The sequence below is a fragment of the Oxyura jamaicensis genome, chromosome 14, assembly GCF_011077185.1.
Source record: "Oxyura jamaicensis isolate SHBP4307 breed ruddy duck chromosome 14, BPBGC_Ojam_1.0, whole genome shotgun sequence".
Taxonomy (NCBI): Eukaryota; Metazoa; Chordata; class Aves; order Anseriformes; family Anatidae; genus Oxyura; species Oxyura jamaicensis.
In genome coordinates this window covers 5,131,287-5,147,357 of record NC_048906.1, presented here as the reverse complement: position 1 = coordinate 5,147,357, position 16,071 = coordinate 5,131,287, and the positions used below count along the sequence as shown (strand labels likewise).

General features: G+C 41.6%; 1 protein-coding gene across 2 annotated transcripts in view; it reads right to left on the bottom strand.

Annotated features, from left to right (window-relative positions):
* Positions 1-16,071, bottom strand: part of MAD1L1 (mitotic arrest deficient 1 like 1) — a 349,790-nt gene that overhangs the window by 239,989 nt on the left and 93,730 nt on the right. For both annotated transcript variants that reach the window (XM_035339410.1, XM_035339411.1), the window contains exon 11: positions 7,960-8,104. In XM_035339410.1, the coding sequence (XP_035195301.1) occupies positions 7,960-8,104 (145 nt within the window). The remainder of the gene's footprint in view (positions 1-7,959; positions 8,105-16,071) is intronic.

The following is a 16,071-nucleotide window of genomic DNA, read 5'->3' as shown; positions in this document are numbered from 1 at the left end:
CTACTGTGAGGAATTAGGCCAATATCAGATGAAGAGCAGAAAGCATCACTAGAGAGGATGCAATGGAAAACAGCAAGGGAAGGGGCAGACCATGTCCCCCACATCTGCAGCCCTACACAAGTGTGGTCATGTGTGAACAAGTGTGGCCATCTCAGACAGAGACCCAAAGGCAGACAGACAAGTCAGAAACTAAGGGAATGTTGTAGGCTTCTTAAAAAAGCCATTCTGGAGCAGGATTAGCGTGTGACAGCTCAACAACAACAACAGCTGCTATTTCCTTCATTTGACTCAAAAAAAGTGAGTGATAAATACATGACCAAATCAGGCAAAGTAACAAAGCTAATATTAAATGGAGAAAACCAAGCAAAGGCAAAGCATGCACTTGTCTGGGAGCCGTATCAGAAAACATGAATTTCTCCTCTTTCAGAAATCTACAAATGTTACTTGAAAATGGTAGCATTTTCTGTTTTAGATACACTTCCTCCGTACAAATGGTCTTAGCATACTTCTTCAAAACTATTACAGACAAGCTCTTCTCCAAAGACGCTGATTTCAGCTCTCCTTATTTATTCTTCGTAGCAAGATTCTGCAATTATATTAGCAAGTGGTATTCGCAGGTCTCCTGGAACAGGCTGTTTCAAAGCAAAATGGTTCGTGCTCACTTTATTCTGGAAGACAATTTCCATTTGCTTAATATAGTCATGATATTTTAGTGAGGTAATTATACTCTTAGCTATCAGTAACAATTAAACACTTCTTAGGCTGGGGTTGCTTAATAAAGGTCTCAAAATAAATAACACATTCCAAACACAATATTTTTAAATGTCAAGCATGCAAATAGGATCTTGTAATGAATATAATGGAGCATCAAGTATAAATCAGCACAAAGTTAGTCTGTGATTGTACAAAACTCTGCTAAAATTGCTGTTAGAGTATTGTGGAATTCTGATCACCACGCTAGAGAGAAAAGCAGCACAGGAACAGAGATGAAATCATTTCATTAAATATTGTGACTGGTTCAAGAGACAGCTAGGGTGAAACCATCAGCACTGCTGTTTCCATAGCTGCAGAGCAGACTTGGTCAAGACTATGGTCAGGCTGACAATTGATATCTGTTCATTTGTATTTTCTATAGCAACTTCCATGAAAACAAAGTTCCTCTGCAGCCAGATCACTCCGTTATAAGCTAAATAAAACCCAGAGCAGACAAGTTACTGAGCACAGGAAAAAAAGGAGGGGGGGAGAAATCACTCTCAAACTCAGGTCTAGAGAGACTTGAAATCAGGTCAACAGATCCTAGAAAGCTGTTTGGTATGGAAGGGGAGAGCACAGTTTAAAGGTCCTTACAATGCAGACAGCAAGGTAATCATGAAAGGAGAAGGAGAGCAGCACCAGGCATTTAAAAAAAAAAAAAAAAAAGGAAAGAGTTGTTAGAATAAATATTGGCAGAATTTTCTTGTGGAGCACCCTTTATAGGCAAAGAGCAGTGGAGCAAATTATCTCCAAGCTGCTACACTTGGGAGCCAGCTGCCCCAGCTCCAGAAGGCTGCTGGGTGAATGAGGACTAAAACATGGCACAGGAAGTAACTGAAGGCAGAAACGTGGATTATCTCAGCAGCATCCTTTCCATACTTAGTGACTCTTGGCTTAGCAACTTTTTGTCACCTCCTGTGGCAAATCCAGACGCCACAGTTGAGCGGAACAGATGGCAGGACCTCTAAGCACAGAAACTGCTCCTGGTCCTTGCTCATCACGTGGCCTGAGTCCCTGTGGGGCACCAGGCCTGTAATCTGTACAACATCTGGATCGAGTCCAAGGGTAGTTTTCAAAGCAGAGCAGGATTTTCAGCTGAATGAATTGCATATTCTACAAACACAGGCCTCTGTCTGCCTTTTATAGTCTGCAAGGCCCATTAGCAGATAGCAATTAACCCAGACAGAAGTGGGTTTGGACCAACCCTAAGCCACAGACAATCTCAGCAAGGCTAACAGGCAACCTTCTGGTTCAGAGCATTTCAAAAACCAGGACAGCCTGCTTGCACCCCAGATGAACTTACTCAGAACAATCATAATGAATTTGGATTATACTGGGGAAAAAAAAGAAAAAAACTAGTACTAAACCCAGAGCTCTCTTTCCCTGAGGCACCTCATCTCACACAGACACCAGGCTGTGGGAGACCAACAAAAGCAAACACAAGACTTGATATTTCCTCAGCCTCAACAGGAAACATCTCCAGCAGCAGCCAAAACCTCCGAATCCCACTGTCTCATCACAAAACTTCGCATGCTTTATCCACTGCTCCAGACACTCCTGTGTAAACCACGAGCACAAAGCCAAACAACCACGCTGCACTAGACAGAACCCAGGATCAATATAATACCAGCTAGCACAGGGAAGAGATTTTTCATAAAAACTTCTACTTCATCTCTGACCTGTGAGTCCTCATCCTCAGAAAAAAAAAAAAAAAAAAAAAAAAGTACAATCGAGGTGTCTCAGAATTGAAATTCACGGTGTTACTGGATACTGAAAGTTGTGGTTCAGGAGAGACCCCACTGAAACCCCTCTTACTGTGCGGACAGCAATTACCTCTCTCTCTCTCTCCTGTCCTGCAGCCGTTAATGATCTTCTCTCATCCCTTCTATCACCCCCTCCACCCATAACTCCCAATCACCTCTTCCCTTCCAAACACAAGGATGTCTCGTCTCCCCTTGCCTTACAAGTCTGCAAGATGATCTAACAGGTACTACTTCACCTGGCAAAACTCACCTCGTGCAATCACAGAAGAGGTAGCACACTAAGTTATTTAAAACGTACTTAGTTGCAGCCATTAAAAGGAAGACAACTTCCGCGGGTTTCTAAAAACCTACAGAGGAGAGACAAGGTGAGCAGGGGGAAGGGCTGGCACTGCTCAGGCTGACCGCAGACAACAATCACGTGCAGAGTGGCAGCACAGCTGGTGCTGCACGAGTAATGGGACCGCTTAAATGATATACATGGAGTCATGAAGGGGATCGACGGGAGGAAGAGGCACCACACCGAAACAGCCAGGGAGAAGCATTTGATGCTGCCCACGACTCAGAGGAGCAGGTCAGATCTGTCCCAAACCCATCCATGCTACTTGGACACAGAGCACAGGGCGCAACACCCAAAAGAAGGTCTTTGCAAGGCATCTTTTTACCAGACTGTTTTTACTGCTGTTGAGTGTGATATTTAAAGATAAATGTATATCCCAGAAAAAGGGTTAATTCACCTCCTTCTCCCAGATCCTTCCTTGTACTTCCAAATCATCCACCTCCTCCGAAATATCACAACGCAGGGCCCAATGTGGCAGAGAAACCAACAGCATTATTTTAAATCTTTACTGATTACAAAACAAAGCAGATGGCAAATCAAGTCATGAACTCTGCATCTGCCACGCTTAATGAACAGTTTAATTACCTAGCCCCGTTTCTGATGCATCTCTGCCATTCTCGGCTCTGGGAGTCACTTACATAGCTCATACTGACTCTTGCGAAGATATCTCCCGGAACATGTGGTGCCAACAGTCAGCTGGAGTTGGTTAATCAATAATTATTTAATCTCCAACTTTTATGGTGATGGCCTGAATTATGTCTCAACCAAAACAGATTTCCTATCAGATCACATGATCTGCTTGAATGCTCAGAAAACAAAACAGGATTTTTCAGCCTCTTCTCTGGGTAGCGGAGCACCCGAAGGCAGACAAATGCGCAGACCGGAAACAAACAAGGCAAAACAACAACATGCAGCACAATCAGATTAATTCATTTGCTGCATTACGCCTCTCATGAGAGCAAGGGATGCAATTAGGACAGTGTACATTCACAAAGTCTACAATTTGAGAAGCAAATTGGGCTCATTTGGGATGTTACAAGAAGTAACTGAAATTGAACTTCATGTTTGGAGTGCTTGTGCATGCAAAGCGGCACGAGCCTCCCGCGCACCATCAGGCACCAGCTGCAACCAAGCAGGGCCTTTGGGCTCGGGTCAAACCTACCACACATGCTCTGGGGTGCTCAGAAGAAAAAAACGTCCCGAGGAATCACTGATGCAGGAGATAAGGCTGAAAGGTCTGAACCGTAACAGCAGCCAAGTGACAGATACAGCCCAGGGCTGACTCACAACCAGGGAAAAATCACGCGAGGAGAGGAGGAGGTAATGACATTATGAAGATCCATGCAAACCAACTTTTTACCCTCCATCGAAGGGCTTTGGAAACCCTTCAGCATGCTTTTACTGCTGGTCCATAAAGGTCCATTTGTGCCTCTTGAAAGCTGCCCTCCAGGAACAGAGCAGAGCAGAGCTTTGGTTTTGTTCAACACAGGCTCAACGAGCTACTTGAACTCAAACAAGGATTTTCAGAAAGGGATTTTCATTCTGGGAGACTTACGTGTCACAGAAAATTACCCAAGAGATTCAAATTTTAGTCATTCAATAGCAGAATTGCCTGCTTTTAATAAGCCCACTTCATAAAGACCATGAGCTGTGTGGAAAGCTCTCAGAAAAGAGGAATACTCACAAGCTTAAGGACAACACAAAAGCCAAATACAGAACTGTAGGCAAACACAACGTTCAAAGCCAATATAGGGGTAAATCAAACAGGAAAAGGACAGAGATAGACCAGGTCTTTCCCCAGCACTTCACATATCTCCCAGCACCGCTGTGTTGAAACCACCTTGCATCATAAAGCAAAGATAAAAGATTTCTCTAAAACTCTGAGCAAAACCAAAGCAAAAAGACAGCACAACAGACAGCAAACCTAGCCAGGTGGATGTCAAACAGAGTGAGTAAATACATCCCTTCAAACATTAATTTCTTTTTCATTACCCTAAGTGAACAGATTGACACTCCAGCAGATACCTTCAAGCCATCAATGTCTGAAAAGCTCTCAGGTGTCCAAGAGACTCTTATTTCACTGAAAACATGCATATCAGAAAACTTCAAGTACCGCTCCGACTTACAAGACATACGGGAGAAAGTCATCAACTAATTCGTTCTGAACAGCAGTTTGTCAGCAATAATAATGAGGATACACTTCCTACCCCAGTCCACTGTCAGAGGTGGAATTAATTGGGCTAGGCCACTGCACAAGTATGTCAAAGAGAATGCTGTTCCTCAAGTCTGTCAGGGAAGAAAGATTTGTAAAGAGTCGTAGAAGTATCCTAGATTGACAATTGTGCCTATTGCAAACAGTAAACCAAGTGGAAAGACCCAAGTAAGGTCAAGGAAGCCCAAAAGAAGCAAATGAGGCGAGGAAGCAAGCAATGGAGGGAGAAGTTAAATGCACTGAAATGGAAATACAAGAGCAACCAAGTAAAACAGAGACTGTGGTAAGTAGAAAATGAACAAGACTAAACAGGGCAGGCAATCCATGAAAGCCAAAAAAAATTGCTTGTATCTGGAGATAATATTCAATAGCCATAAAAGTAAGCCAAGAAGGAATCAGATCAGCAAAGCAAGTGCCATCTGAAGGGAGCATGTTCATTACTGAAATACTAGGTATTGCTGTTATCTAATGAAGAACAGCTTATCAGTTTCTACTGATCTTTGAAAATGTATTCTAGACCTGAGACTTCCAGGTTACAATTTGATCCCAAAGAACAGATAGCTGTTACTGCATTAAACTTGCACTGTTAAATACGTCTGATGTCTTTCAGACCTTATTTGCTCGGCATACAGGAACAGATTCATTGCCCTACCAGAGGGTCAGATATACACAAATGCAAAAATCAGTGTCAGAAACAATAGCAATTCAATCATATATATATAATAGTCTCCCCCAAATTAGATTTTCACAGTCCTGTTTAACAAGACAAAGATTCAATAAAGAAAGCTCATCTTTTCCATTCTCTAATTACATAGAAGCACACTGTAGTACTGATGCCACTAATTAGATGATTAAATACCATTCTAGGTGATATGCTTTCAATGTAAAATAATTATTTTTAACAGACAATATACTTGCTCAATCTCATTTTAAATCACAGTATCATACTTTTTTAATTAAATGATATTCCTTCTTCTGATTTTGCATGAGAGCGCAACTAGTGGGAGACGCAGTGCCAAGAGCAGATTGCCCAAGTACCATAATGCATGTACTTCTTCACAAAGGACCTCGAGCATTCCCTGGATGGAATATAAATTTTCAGAGAACAGCAAAGCTTTTATTCCTTTAAAACAGGTCAGTTGAGGAATTATTCAGCTCATTGAAAACTTCCACTGTCAAAACACCATTTTATTTGCCATGGTCTGATGAAGGACACTTGCAACTTTTCCTCTATTCCTCTTCATGGGGAAGGTGACAAGGACTGCAAACAAATCAAGGGCTTTGTCTTTCCTTATAAACTGGAGCCCAATCCCTCATATGACAAAGTACTGTAGTCTTTTTGGCCAGTATTTAAAGAAATGTAACGATGTTTTGTGTTCTACAACAAAACATGTTTCTGCTGAGGACTCAAAATAAGTTAAAGAGAATATTTTAGAAGCCACCTGAGAATTTCCCTTCAAGCTGAGCAGCCCAGTGCATTGCTAGACAGCTGAGAAGGCTGTAAAGGAAAGCTTTTATCAGCTTCAGCATTCACCTGTGTCATATCCAGCCATGGCATTATCAGACTAGAACATGGAGGGCTGGCTGCTGCTGAGGAGATGAAACGCCTTTTTATTTTCCATGGAGAGGGTTTGGTCCATCCACCCAAACTGCAGAGCTTCCCTTAGTGCAAAGGAGAAAGAACTGCTGTCATTCTCCCCTTCTCACTTACATAACTATCCATGGCATCACATTCTGCAGTCGGAAGATCTGAAAAAATATCCTCTTGTAAAACGGTTGCTTCATGCTCCAAGCAGCCCTGCTTACCATAAATCACAGCCTCCTTGGCCCAAAACTGACACAGAATTACACAGGACTGGGTGTAGACCAATTAAAACTGATCAAAATGCTTTAGTTGGCACTGGAAATTAAAGCCTAAAGCAATATAACCCACTAGCAATATAAGAGGTCCTTTCTCTCTTGCTCAGATACTCCCAGTATCTTTCCTCCCCATACGCAGTGACATGAGTGCCTTCCTCCCTCTCACCCTAACTGCTCGACTCTGACCTCATGCACACACATAAGATTACTTAACGTGAGCAGTTTCATGATATCAGGAAGACTGCTTAAGATGAGTGAAGTTTTGTAAGGAATATTTTTGGAAAGTGAAAAACATATCACACCGACTAGAGAGAATTATTATTCCCTTTGGGGAAAGAGCTCCCTCAGAATTTAATATAACATTTTTCAATGCTCTACAGACTTCAAAATTATTGTATAGAATTTCCATCATGGAAGCATACCTGATATAGGATAATACAGACTTCTCTCAAATATCCTATAGAAAGGATCTTAAAATGTATTTTCAATTTACTGGTCTAGTGCCTACCATTATATTTGAACAGACTTTCAGCGTAAGAGGAAGGCGATTCTCTTACTCTCTGTAAATTGTTTTTCCACAGGAACAGTTGACAAGGTGCAGTCATTTCGTTCTCTTTAGGAAAGGAGGTGAGGCAGCAAAAGCCATTATAAATTCCCCTCAGTGGCTCAAAACACTCCAGCGACAACATGATTCAATTCTCTGCCCTCGCACAAGTGTCAGGCCCGAGACTAAGCCGTGTATTGCCAATGCAGCAGGAGCCCAGACGGAGGGGCACACTGGCAAGGCCCTACAATGTACCAGGAATTAATTCCATTGCAGCCCAGAAGACAAGTGTCGCATCTCTTTCACAGCATCAGCTATGCAAAGACCCCAGAGCAACTTTGCAGTACAAGCTACTGAGGGGTACAAAGAAGAAACAGCAAGGGCTGCATCTGCAGGAAAGAAATAAGGGCATGTGCTTTTCCAGACATCTAGACTCTCACCAGAAGGAAAGAAGGATGTGTACTTTTCTAAACATTTTCCAGACCCTCACCTTGGTGAGCAGCAATACACGTTTCTGCAGCCGTCTGACCAGCGCTTCGTGCTGCTCACGCTTCTTCTTCTCTTCCAAGAGCTGGCTCTGAATCTGCAATATTTCTTCCTGTAGCTGCTGCCGGGCCTTCTCCAGTGTTCGGGCACTAGGAAAGATAACACAGGCATGTGAAAACTTGACCACTGTCTCTTAGTCAATTGATCAGAAAAACCGGAGAGGAGAAGCACCACCATGACACCAGGCCACTGGGGCTGCTGCACCGCTGGCATCTTGAGGAGCTGCAGCCTCATCAGCTTTTCTCAGAAAAAGCTATGAAAGAACCCCCATTCCCATGTCAGCCTTCTTGTTCAGCACACAAAAAAAAAATCACTGGAATCTCACATATACTAGGCATTTAAATAATTGCATGTCTATTTCAAAATCAATCAGTTTGCCTTTGAAAAGATGGCTCATTGTCAACAAACAACGTAAGAGCTCAGTTTCTGCTCCATCTTTTCCTCTTTTTTTTTCCTCGCCAAACAAAGTAGAAGTAAAACTGAGGTTTAATGTGATCTGTTTTGACAGAAAGATAATATTCAGCTAGTAATTATAGCCACCACCTGCACATTGCTCTTGCCAGCAACCTATATTGGAAGAGAAATGTTTTCCAAGGCCAGGCAGTTAGCACGTAGCTTGCAATGTGGACATGACTCTCAATTGAGACAGAAGAGCTTGGTTCCCCATCATTTTAAGGCACCGCTTAGATAAATCTGAAAGGGACCGCTGCTTTAAAAGACTCTCTTAGCTTAATGTAAAGTACATCCTGCACTGCCAGGTCACCAAGTTGTACTTGGGAAATTTATGGAGGAATTCTCCAGAATCCCCAAGCAGCTATTCCCCAGCCTCAACATCCTTCTCCTTGAAGACAAACACGCATTTTAAAACACAAGGTGAATGAGAAAACTGTTTAAAACTCCAGTTCAATTTGGAAACATTCAGAGACCAATTTAACAATCAGGGACTGTGAAATTGACTCTTCCTTGTTGTATTCTGGTGGGAAAGTTCAACAAGACTAAATCTGCATTTGAAAATGGATAATTTAATTACCTGGGTACCATTACTTCCTTGGTTCTGGTGTAATTGATCAGTTCAAAACAGAACCCGTGCCCAAGAACATTATTTCTGGAGATGGAACATGAAGCAGCCGTGCCCTGTGTGCTCCCTCATCCATCACAGCCTCAGCAAACATCTCCAGTTCATTCTCGTGGATACTCAATAGCAAGACCAAACCTTTTCTTATTCAACAATGCAAAAATTCTGCAGGCTAAAGTAATTAATTCTTGACAAATACAAAATTAATCTATATTAAAAAGTTTCCTAGAAGCCAAGTACAGCACAGCATCCTACACCTTAAACAACGTGCCAGGGGCCATTCAGGCTGACCGTAAGTTCCAGCAGACAGACACAACTTGGGTGACACTTCAAGACGAAACAGGAAGATTCATCACACTGTGCCTCCTCAAATCCTAAGCTTAAAACACTCACCACCCCTTTTCCTTGGGATCTGGTTCTAAGGCAGACGTTAGACTGAATCAACCCAAGCACACGGGACAGCCTGCTGAGTTTGCAACAGGTCGGAGTCGGACATGGGGCAGAAAGGCTGGGTGGGAGCGGGTAACTCCAACCACTGCCTTAAGACCCAATAGAACTTATTCAGCAAGCTATTTTTTTTTATGCACAGAGTAAATATAAGCGCAAAACCCCACCAACTGTTACAGCAAATTGAATCAAGCCACAGAAACCAGGCTGCAAATATTATTCGCTCTATCAAAGAAACAGTCCTGCTTAGTCAAAACAGAAGATAAAATGCAAAATAAGATTAAATATTACAGAACAGATAGAATCTCGCATTTGATTATTGCGAAACATTTTGATAGGACAACGGAGAAACCTTTTTTCCTAATCTCCCAATATTGTGACCTATTTCTACAGATGCTGAGTGAACTGATGGATTATGACTGCGTTGACATTCAGAAAAAGTGAGATATATGTTAGGTTTCCTTCTCGAAATAATGAATAATATTTGAAATTCACATCTTACAGATAGCACAGGCATTCAGTCACGTTCTTCTCGAACTAGCTTGGAAGATGATTGTTTTAATACACGAGAAAAGCTAAGCAAAGGGAGACAAACGGGCAATTTCCTCAGCCATTGCACGGCACGTGGAAAACAATAAAACAGCTCTGTATTTCAGCCTCAGCTCAAACGTGATGTTAATGTAGGTAAAATTTAAATGCCAGAGATGTCTATGAAAGCAGTGACAATACTTAAACTCTCTGAACTGACTCTGTTACCAAAGGTTTCCTTGATATAAGAACTGTGAAATTCAACTTCCTTACAACTCTCCACACCATGCCAAAGCAAATTATTGAGATCCTTTCTTCCTCTCTTAGGACAGATTGATAATTCTTCCAGCAGAAACTGCACCAAATACATCTCTATAAAAATAAAAACAAAAAATAAAAGAAAGGAAGAAAGAAAAGAAAACAGAAAACAAAGTTATATTCCTTAGTGACAAAAAACAGGATTTGAAAGTAGGAACCCAGCAGCAAATAGCATTCAAGTTAGAAATGGGTGTTCATCTTCCACACTGATGACATCTATGGCTTATCAGAAGTAAATGCTCACTTAAACCAAACATTAAAAAAAATAATAATAATAATAAGCCCAAAGTTCTCCATTCGACATAAGCTTGGAGAACTGGCATTTTTAAAAATCTTTGCAAGTTCAAAGTAAACCTTTTAAGCCCCAAAGAGAAAAAGTCATTTCTCTTTATCAGCCTATTAATGCTCCTTGTTCCACATCCTAGTGAATAAGATGCCAACATCTTTCTGTTCTGAGCTCTTGAGACTCTTCGTATTTTGCTCTTCTCTTCTGTAATTGACTTTAATGTAATCTTAATGATAAAACTTCATTTTCCAGAATGTTCTTTGAACGATGGAGAACAATGACGGTAGACAGCGAACACTGAAGCTGTAAGATACATTTTAGTAATTTGCTTCAAAAAAAAATTACAAGAGCAGCTCACAGCTCCTCCTCCGTGATCCAAGGAACATTATTTTAATTGTTCTGCTCTTTCAGTAACCAACTTACCACCTCACAGATACCCAAAAAGTAGCAGGAAAAGCAAACAGAACGCCAGAAGCCGTCCGTACGTCAACCTGGGAGGAAAACCAGAAGTCCATAGCGGCACGGAGACAATTAGAGGAGCACCGTTGTCTGGGTCATGTTGCAGCTCAGGAAAAGATGAGACATTTGCACACAGCAGGGACAACTGTCAGAAACGAGAACTGCATCAAAGGGAACACGCTGAACAACAGAGAGCACGGATGGGAAGAACACTGAGAAAGCACAGAGGGAAAGCAGTGACACTGCTATTGCACATCTATAACAGCAAAAAGAAGCGTGCTGCAACTATCACCATCTTCACGACACGGTCGAAAATAAAAAGGTTAGTGCACAAGCTAATGAGGCAAAAAGGAGCAAGGGAACTTGTGTTGTAGAAGACATCTGGAGGAAGAAAACTATACCCATTCCTGAGCCTTGACAACTTGCATCCTTGGCAATGCATCAACAGACAGTACGCATAAAGACACACACCGCACTGGGAACTTAGAGACGTTGAATAAAAATCTTGGTTTTCATTTTACTTCTCCTCTCCACATTTTAAAAACCAACATGAAGGCATAAATAGCAAGAAGGTAATTCCATCAGGTCTTCCTGTTGTCCAGGGCAAAGCAGAACACCCCGTCCATGCCCTCCCTCGAGGCGATGCCCCTCCAGCCTCTGGCACAGGTTTCTCCCCCCTCAGCCTCTGCAGGGTTCCTACTTTCAACCTGCCACCGCACGGGTTGTTAAAAGGAGAAACAGAAGGGAGAAGACAATGGCAGAAACAGTCAAACAAGAAGTCAAATTTTAAAGCGGACAGGAGACAAAGAAAAGAAATCTGGGGTTCAGCAAAGTAAAAAATTTTTCATTGTACATTAAAAGGAAAAAATTAACCCATTGTAAAACATTGCTGAGAAGACAGGGACAGCTCTCAGAGCACTGCTGCAGAACAGAGTTGCCAACCAACAGATTTAAGGCAGGTAAACTAGCAAAAAAAAAACGTTAAGAAGAGACCGTTTTAGTAGTACCAGTATTTCAATTTACAAGTCAAACTTTTTAACTTTTGTTAAAATAAGGTTTTTTGGCATTGTACTCTTCTTTCTCACGCACGTGCTGAACAGAATATCCTGAAGCAGCTGGATCCATCCCCTGCTCACCCTGCACCATCGCTGCGCTGTGCACAGGAACCCTGCCACTGATATTTCTGTTAGCTGCTAGGGGGTTACCACATTCAGAAGGAGCAATGATACAAAATATTAACACCTTTAGGGGAAGTTAACACATGAACTATATCTCATTCAAGGCTTTAACTGTCTTATTTATAGCTATATGAAGTACTGTTACAGAAAATACTACATGAAACAGAGTCCATAGAAAAGTCAGTAGAAAAAAAAAAAAAAAAAAAAAAAAACAGCTTTGTTTTTGATATCTATTTTTCCCAAGTCTTCAGCTAACATTTGCAAACTTTCTCTTGGACTTTGTGCTTTCTCCAAGACCTTTATATATCTCACCCTTATTGGGCTTCCATAAATCAAAAATCATTCAAAAATAAATGGTCCCTACATCATGATGCTGCTCTACATACAAGGAAGTCCTGAATCATACTGAATTTATAATAAGGACAGATGAAATGGGTAAGTAGCAGACGGATGTTTGGAGCTTCATTGGCACACAATGTTTTGCCATTGAGACAGTATTGAACTTTCCTCCCTAACCAGGGGTATAAATATCGGGCACCGAAATTCAGTTCCTTCAAAGTGAACAGAAATAAGACAAATTTTATGTCCCAGCAGTGATCCAGGGGCCTTAATTGAGTGACAGGAGGTAGGATTTACTGAAAGAAATTCACATCAGGCACCCTCTCCTTGCTCTCAGCGCGGGGCCAGCTTTGCTGACTGCAACAGCCCAACAGAGCCAACCACAGGAACATCGCCAAAGCGCAGAGGCCTGGGTGGCTCAAGCTTAGCAGGTATTTAATCAAGCACGCAGCATGAGATTTACTGTCATGCTAATAAACATGCTTTCTACATCCACCAGCTAGATGAGAATGAAAGCAATGTCTTAATTTAACAATAAATGAGAGACTTCTCTGGCTTGTTTTGATTTTAATTTGAAAAATGAATAGTTTGTCAAATACATACATCACTGAGTTCTGGAAAGCAAAATCTTTCAAGAGTGAGATAACTACGGGCATAAGAGTCCTTCTTCTAAGCCTCTAAACCTGGAGGGTCCATTAACGCCAAAGCTTCTATAAAAGACATTTATTTGGTGAATAAAACTTTTACTGATATTTTAAAACCACTGAAGCCACACTGCTTGTCATATGCTTCGTAACTTGATAACATTGCCATCTTCTGTAAAAGTGGCTGCAGCAAAAATCAGAGCTGAATACACAAGTGACCTGTAGCAGCTTATGTACACAAACCTATTAAGGGCCTCTGCTATGTCTAAATCCTCATTGCTCTTGTTCCAAATCAACAACAAATTGGAAACATTTGCATCCTGACCCCAACTTACTCTTTATTTGCAGTGCTCGGCAGAGAAGCACATACTAAGCATCCTTAACAAAGTGGAAGAAATTAAAAAAGCAGGAGTTAAAAACAACAGTCCTGTACAATTATTAGCAGAGCAGACAGCCTGCCCAACATGCATCATCCAACTCTGCACCATAAGTTTGCATGTGGCATTTAGCAATTACAGAGGACTGCCTGTTTTTAAAGAGCACTCACTGATAAGGATTTTCCACTCCCACTCTGAGATAAGAATAATCCCCACCTTACAAGTCTAAAAAGTGCCCTTCCAACGCTGCAGAGAGCTGGAAACATGCGATGACAATGCCTTATGACAACAGACTGATACATCAAACTGAGCAAAGACGTTCATTAAATTGTTTAAAATGTGTTCTAGTGAATGGTGAACAGAACAGCTCCGTTCCAATTATTTCAATAGGAGAGCCGTGCTCATTTGGTCCCTTTGCAGGTTCAACTTTTTGCTGTGGTGACAGCTCTGAGTGGTGATGAAGGTCAGCCCGTGGGCCACCCGCCAACAGGGAAACACACGGAGCTTCAGCACCGAAGGATGGCAATGCCCGATCCCTTCCCGTCAGGCCCCACGCCAGCTGTGAGCATCCGGCGCAGTTCCTGAAGCACCAGGAATGAAAAGGAGCAAAATACTGGAGAAAGAGAACTGTTTGTTTTTCCTCCCTCTCCTGACAAACAAAAATACCAAGGAAGAATTTTGAAAGAAAACCTTTTCTCCAGCCAGGATCCAAGCGTCCTCTCTGCAGCTGGCTTTATTTACATCATCTAATTCAAATTCTAAATGCTTCAAAGTGTTATTACACTTTTCTCGTTGAAAACAAAAATCACAACAACTGAAACAAAACTGGGAATGAGAAAACCCAAAGATTGAAATAATTACTAATCAAAGGAGAGGCCTGTACATGGGATGGTGAAGTCACTGGCCAGCTCTACCCAGTAATTTCTCTCCGTGTCAGCTCTGATGAGTTTTATATTTCTAACATTTCATCAATTTGAATCACCAAATTCAATTTGCATCCACAGATAAACAGAGAGGGAATAATAAATACTCTCATCTGACCTTGAAGTGTGAGATAGAAAATTGCCCTCCATGATTTCATTTCAATCTGAACCATAATGAATAATGCAGTTGGCCCCATCAGTTACCGATCCATAATCACACACTTGTGGGCTCGAGGAACTCGTATCTGTGCCTAAATATGATGAAAAAAGTCAAAACTTCTCACATTTTTCATACTAGTCTTTTTCTGCTTCTCCCTCGCTATATAGAGCTGTATCTGTGCTTCCCCCCCAACCCTGCTCACACCCAGCCGTAAGTGTCTGAAGGATTTCAATTTGTTGCACTGTCAAAAGTGAGACGAACTCATGGCATAGTTATCTTCTCAATCCAATTCAGTATTATGTGCATTGTAAAAATTCTCCTCTAAGAGCTCTAAATTTGGTAAGCATTCTCCCTCCCAGCAAGCTGTCAAGTCACGGGCCCGACCCTACAGCTCTGGTGCGAAGCACAGCAACACAGCACAGACAACTGGTGGCATAAACACCAAGAGTAACTAAGAATATTTCAGATTTCTGCTACACATTCAAACCAACACTTAGCATGAGAGCGGAAAAGTCATCTGGGAATAGGCAGCCTGAGAGCTGAGGAGCTGTAAAGGATAAAGGAAAAGGATTAATAACGAGGAGTGAAAAAAAGGAAAATTTGCTTGAAGTAGGGAATGAAGTGAGTAGGAGAACAGTTGTGCTGAACCAACTTGTCAGCAAACAAATATGCTGAAATTCTAGGCTCTTGACAGTTAGATAATAGCTTATCTTAATAAAATAAAGAGGATCAAAGCGTTTAGATGAGAAACACTAAACATTAAACTCTCCATTGCAACATAACAAGTGAGACCTCGCAGACTCGCGACTCATTTACAGCTTCATGAAGGTTCTACAGATCTGTTTCAAATGACCTTTCCCAATGAGACCTCAGTTCCAGTGTGCATTACTGTACTCCACAGTGAAATGAGCATAGTATATTACTGTTCAGCCACATTTTTTTCCATATATAGGAATTTTAAATACCTGAATAAATTTACAGAAGCAAAATTGTCTAAAATATTTCTCGCAGAGCAATTCAGTGGTGGACCTCCACCATAAGTCTCCAAAAAACCCAAAGCTACGGCTCAGCATTTCAGCAGCAAGCTTGTGTCAGTGACAACCTGTCCGTGTTATGTGATCAAAACCTGACAGGTTTTCACGGGGGCTCACGAGGGAATTCATAACAGATACTTGTTGACAACAAGTAAACCCAAAGAATTAAGTATTACTCCCAGCACTTACCCACAGGACATCAGAGCAGATAAAAGGAAAGGAAGGGCTGACAAACCACTTAGCTATCTGCAACAACTGCTCTGACAGACCGCTGTTCTTGGCCTTCCT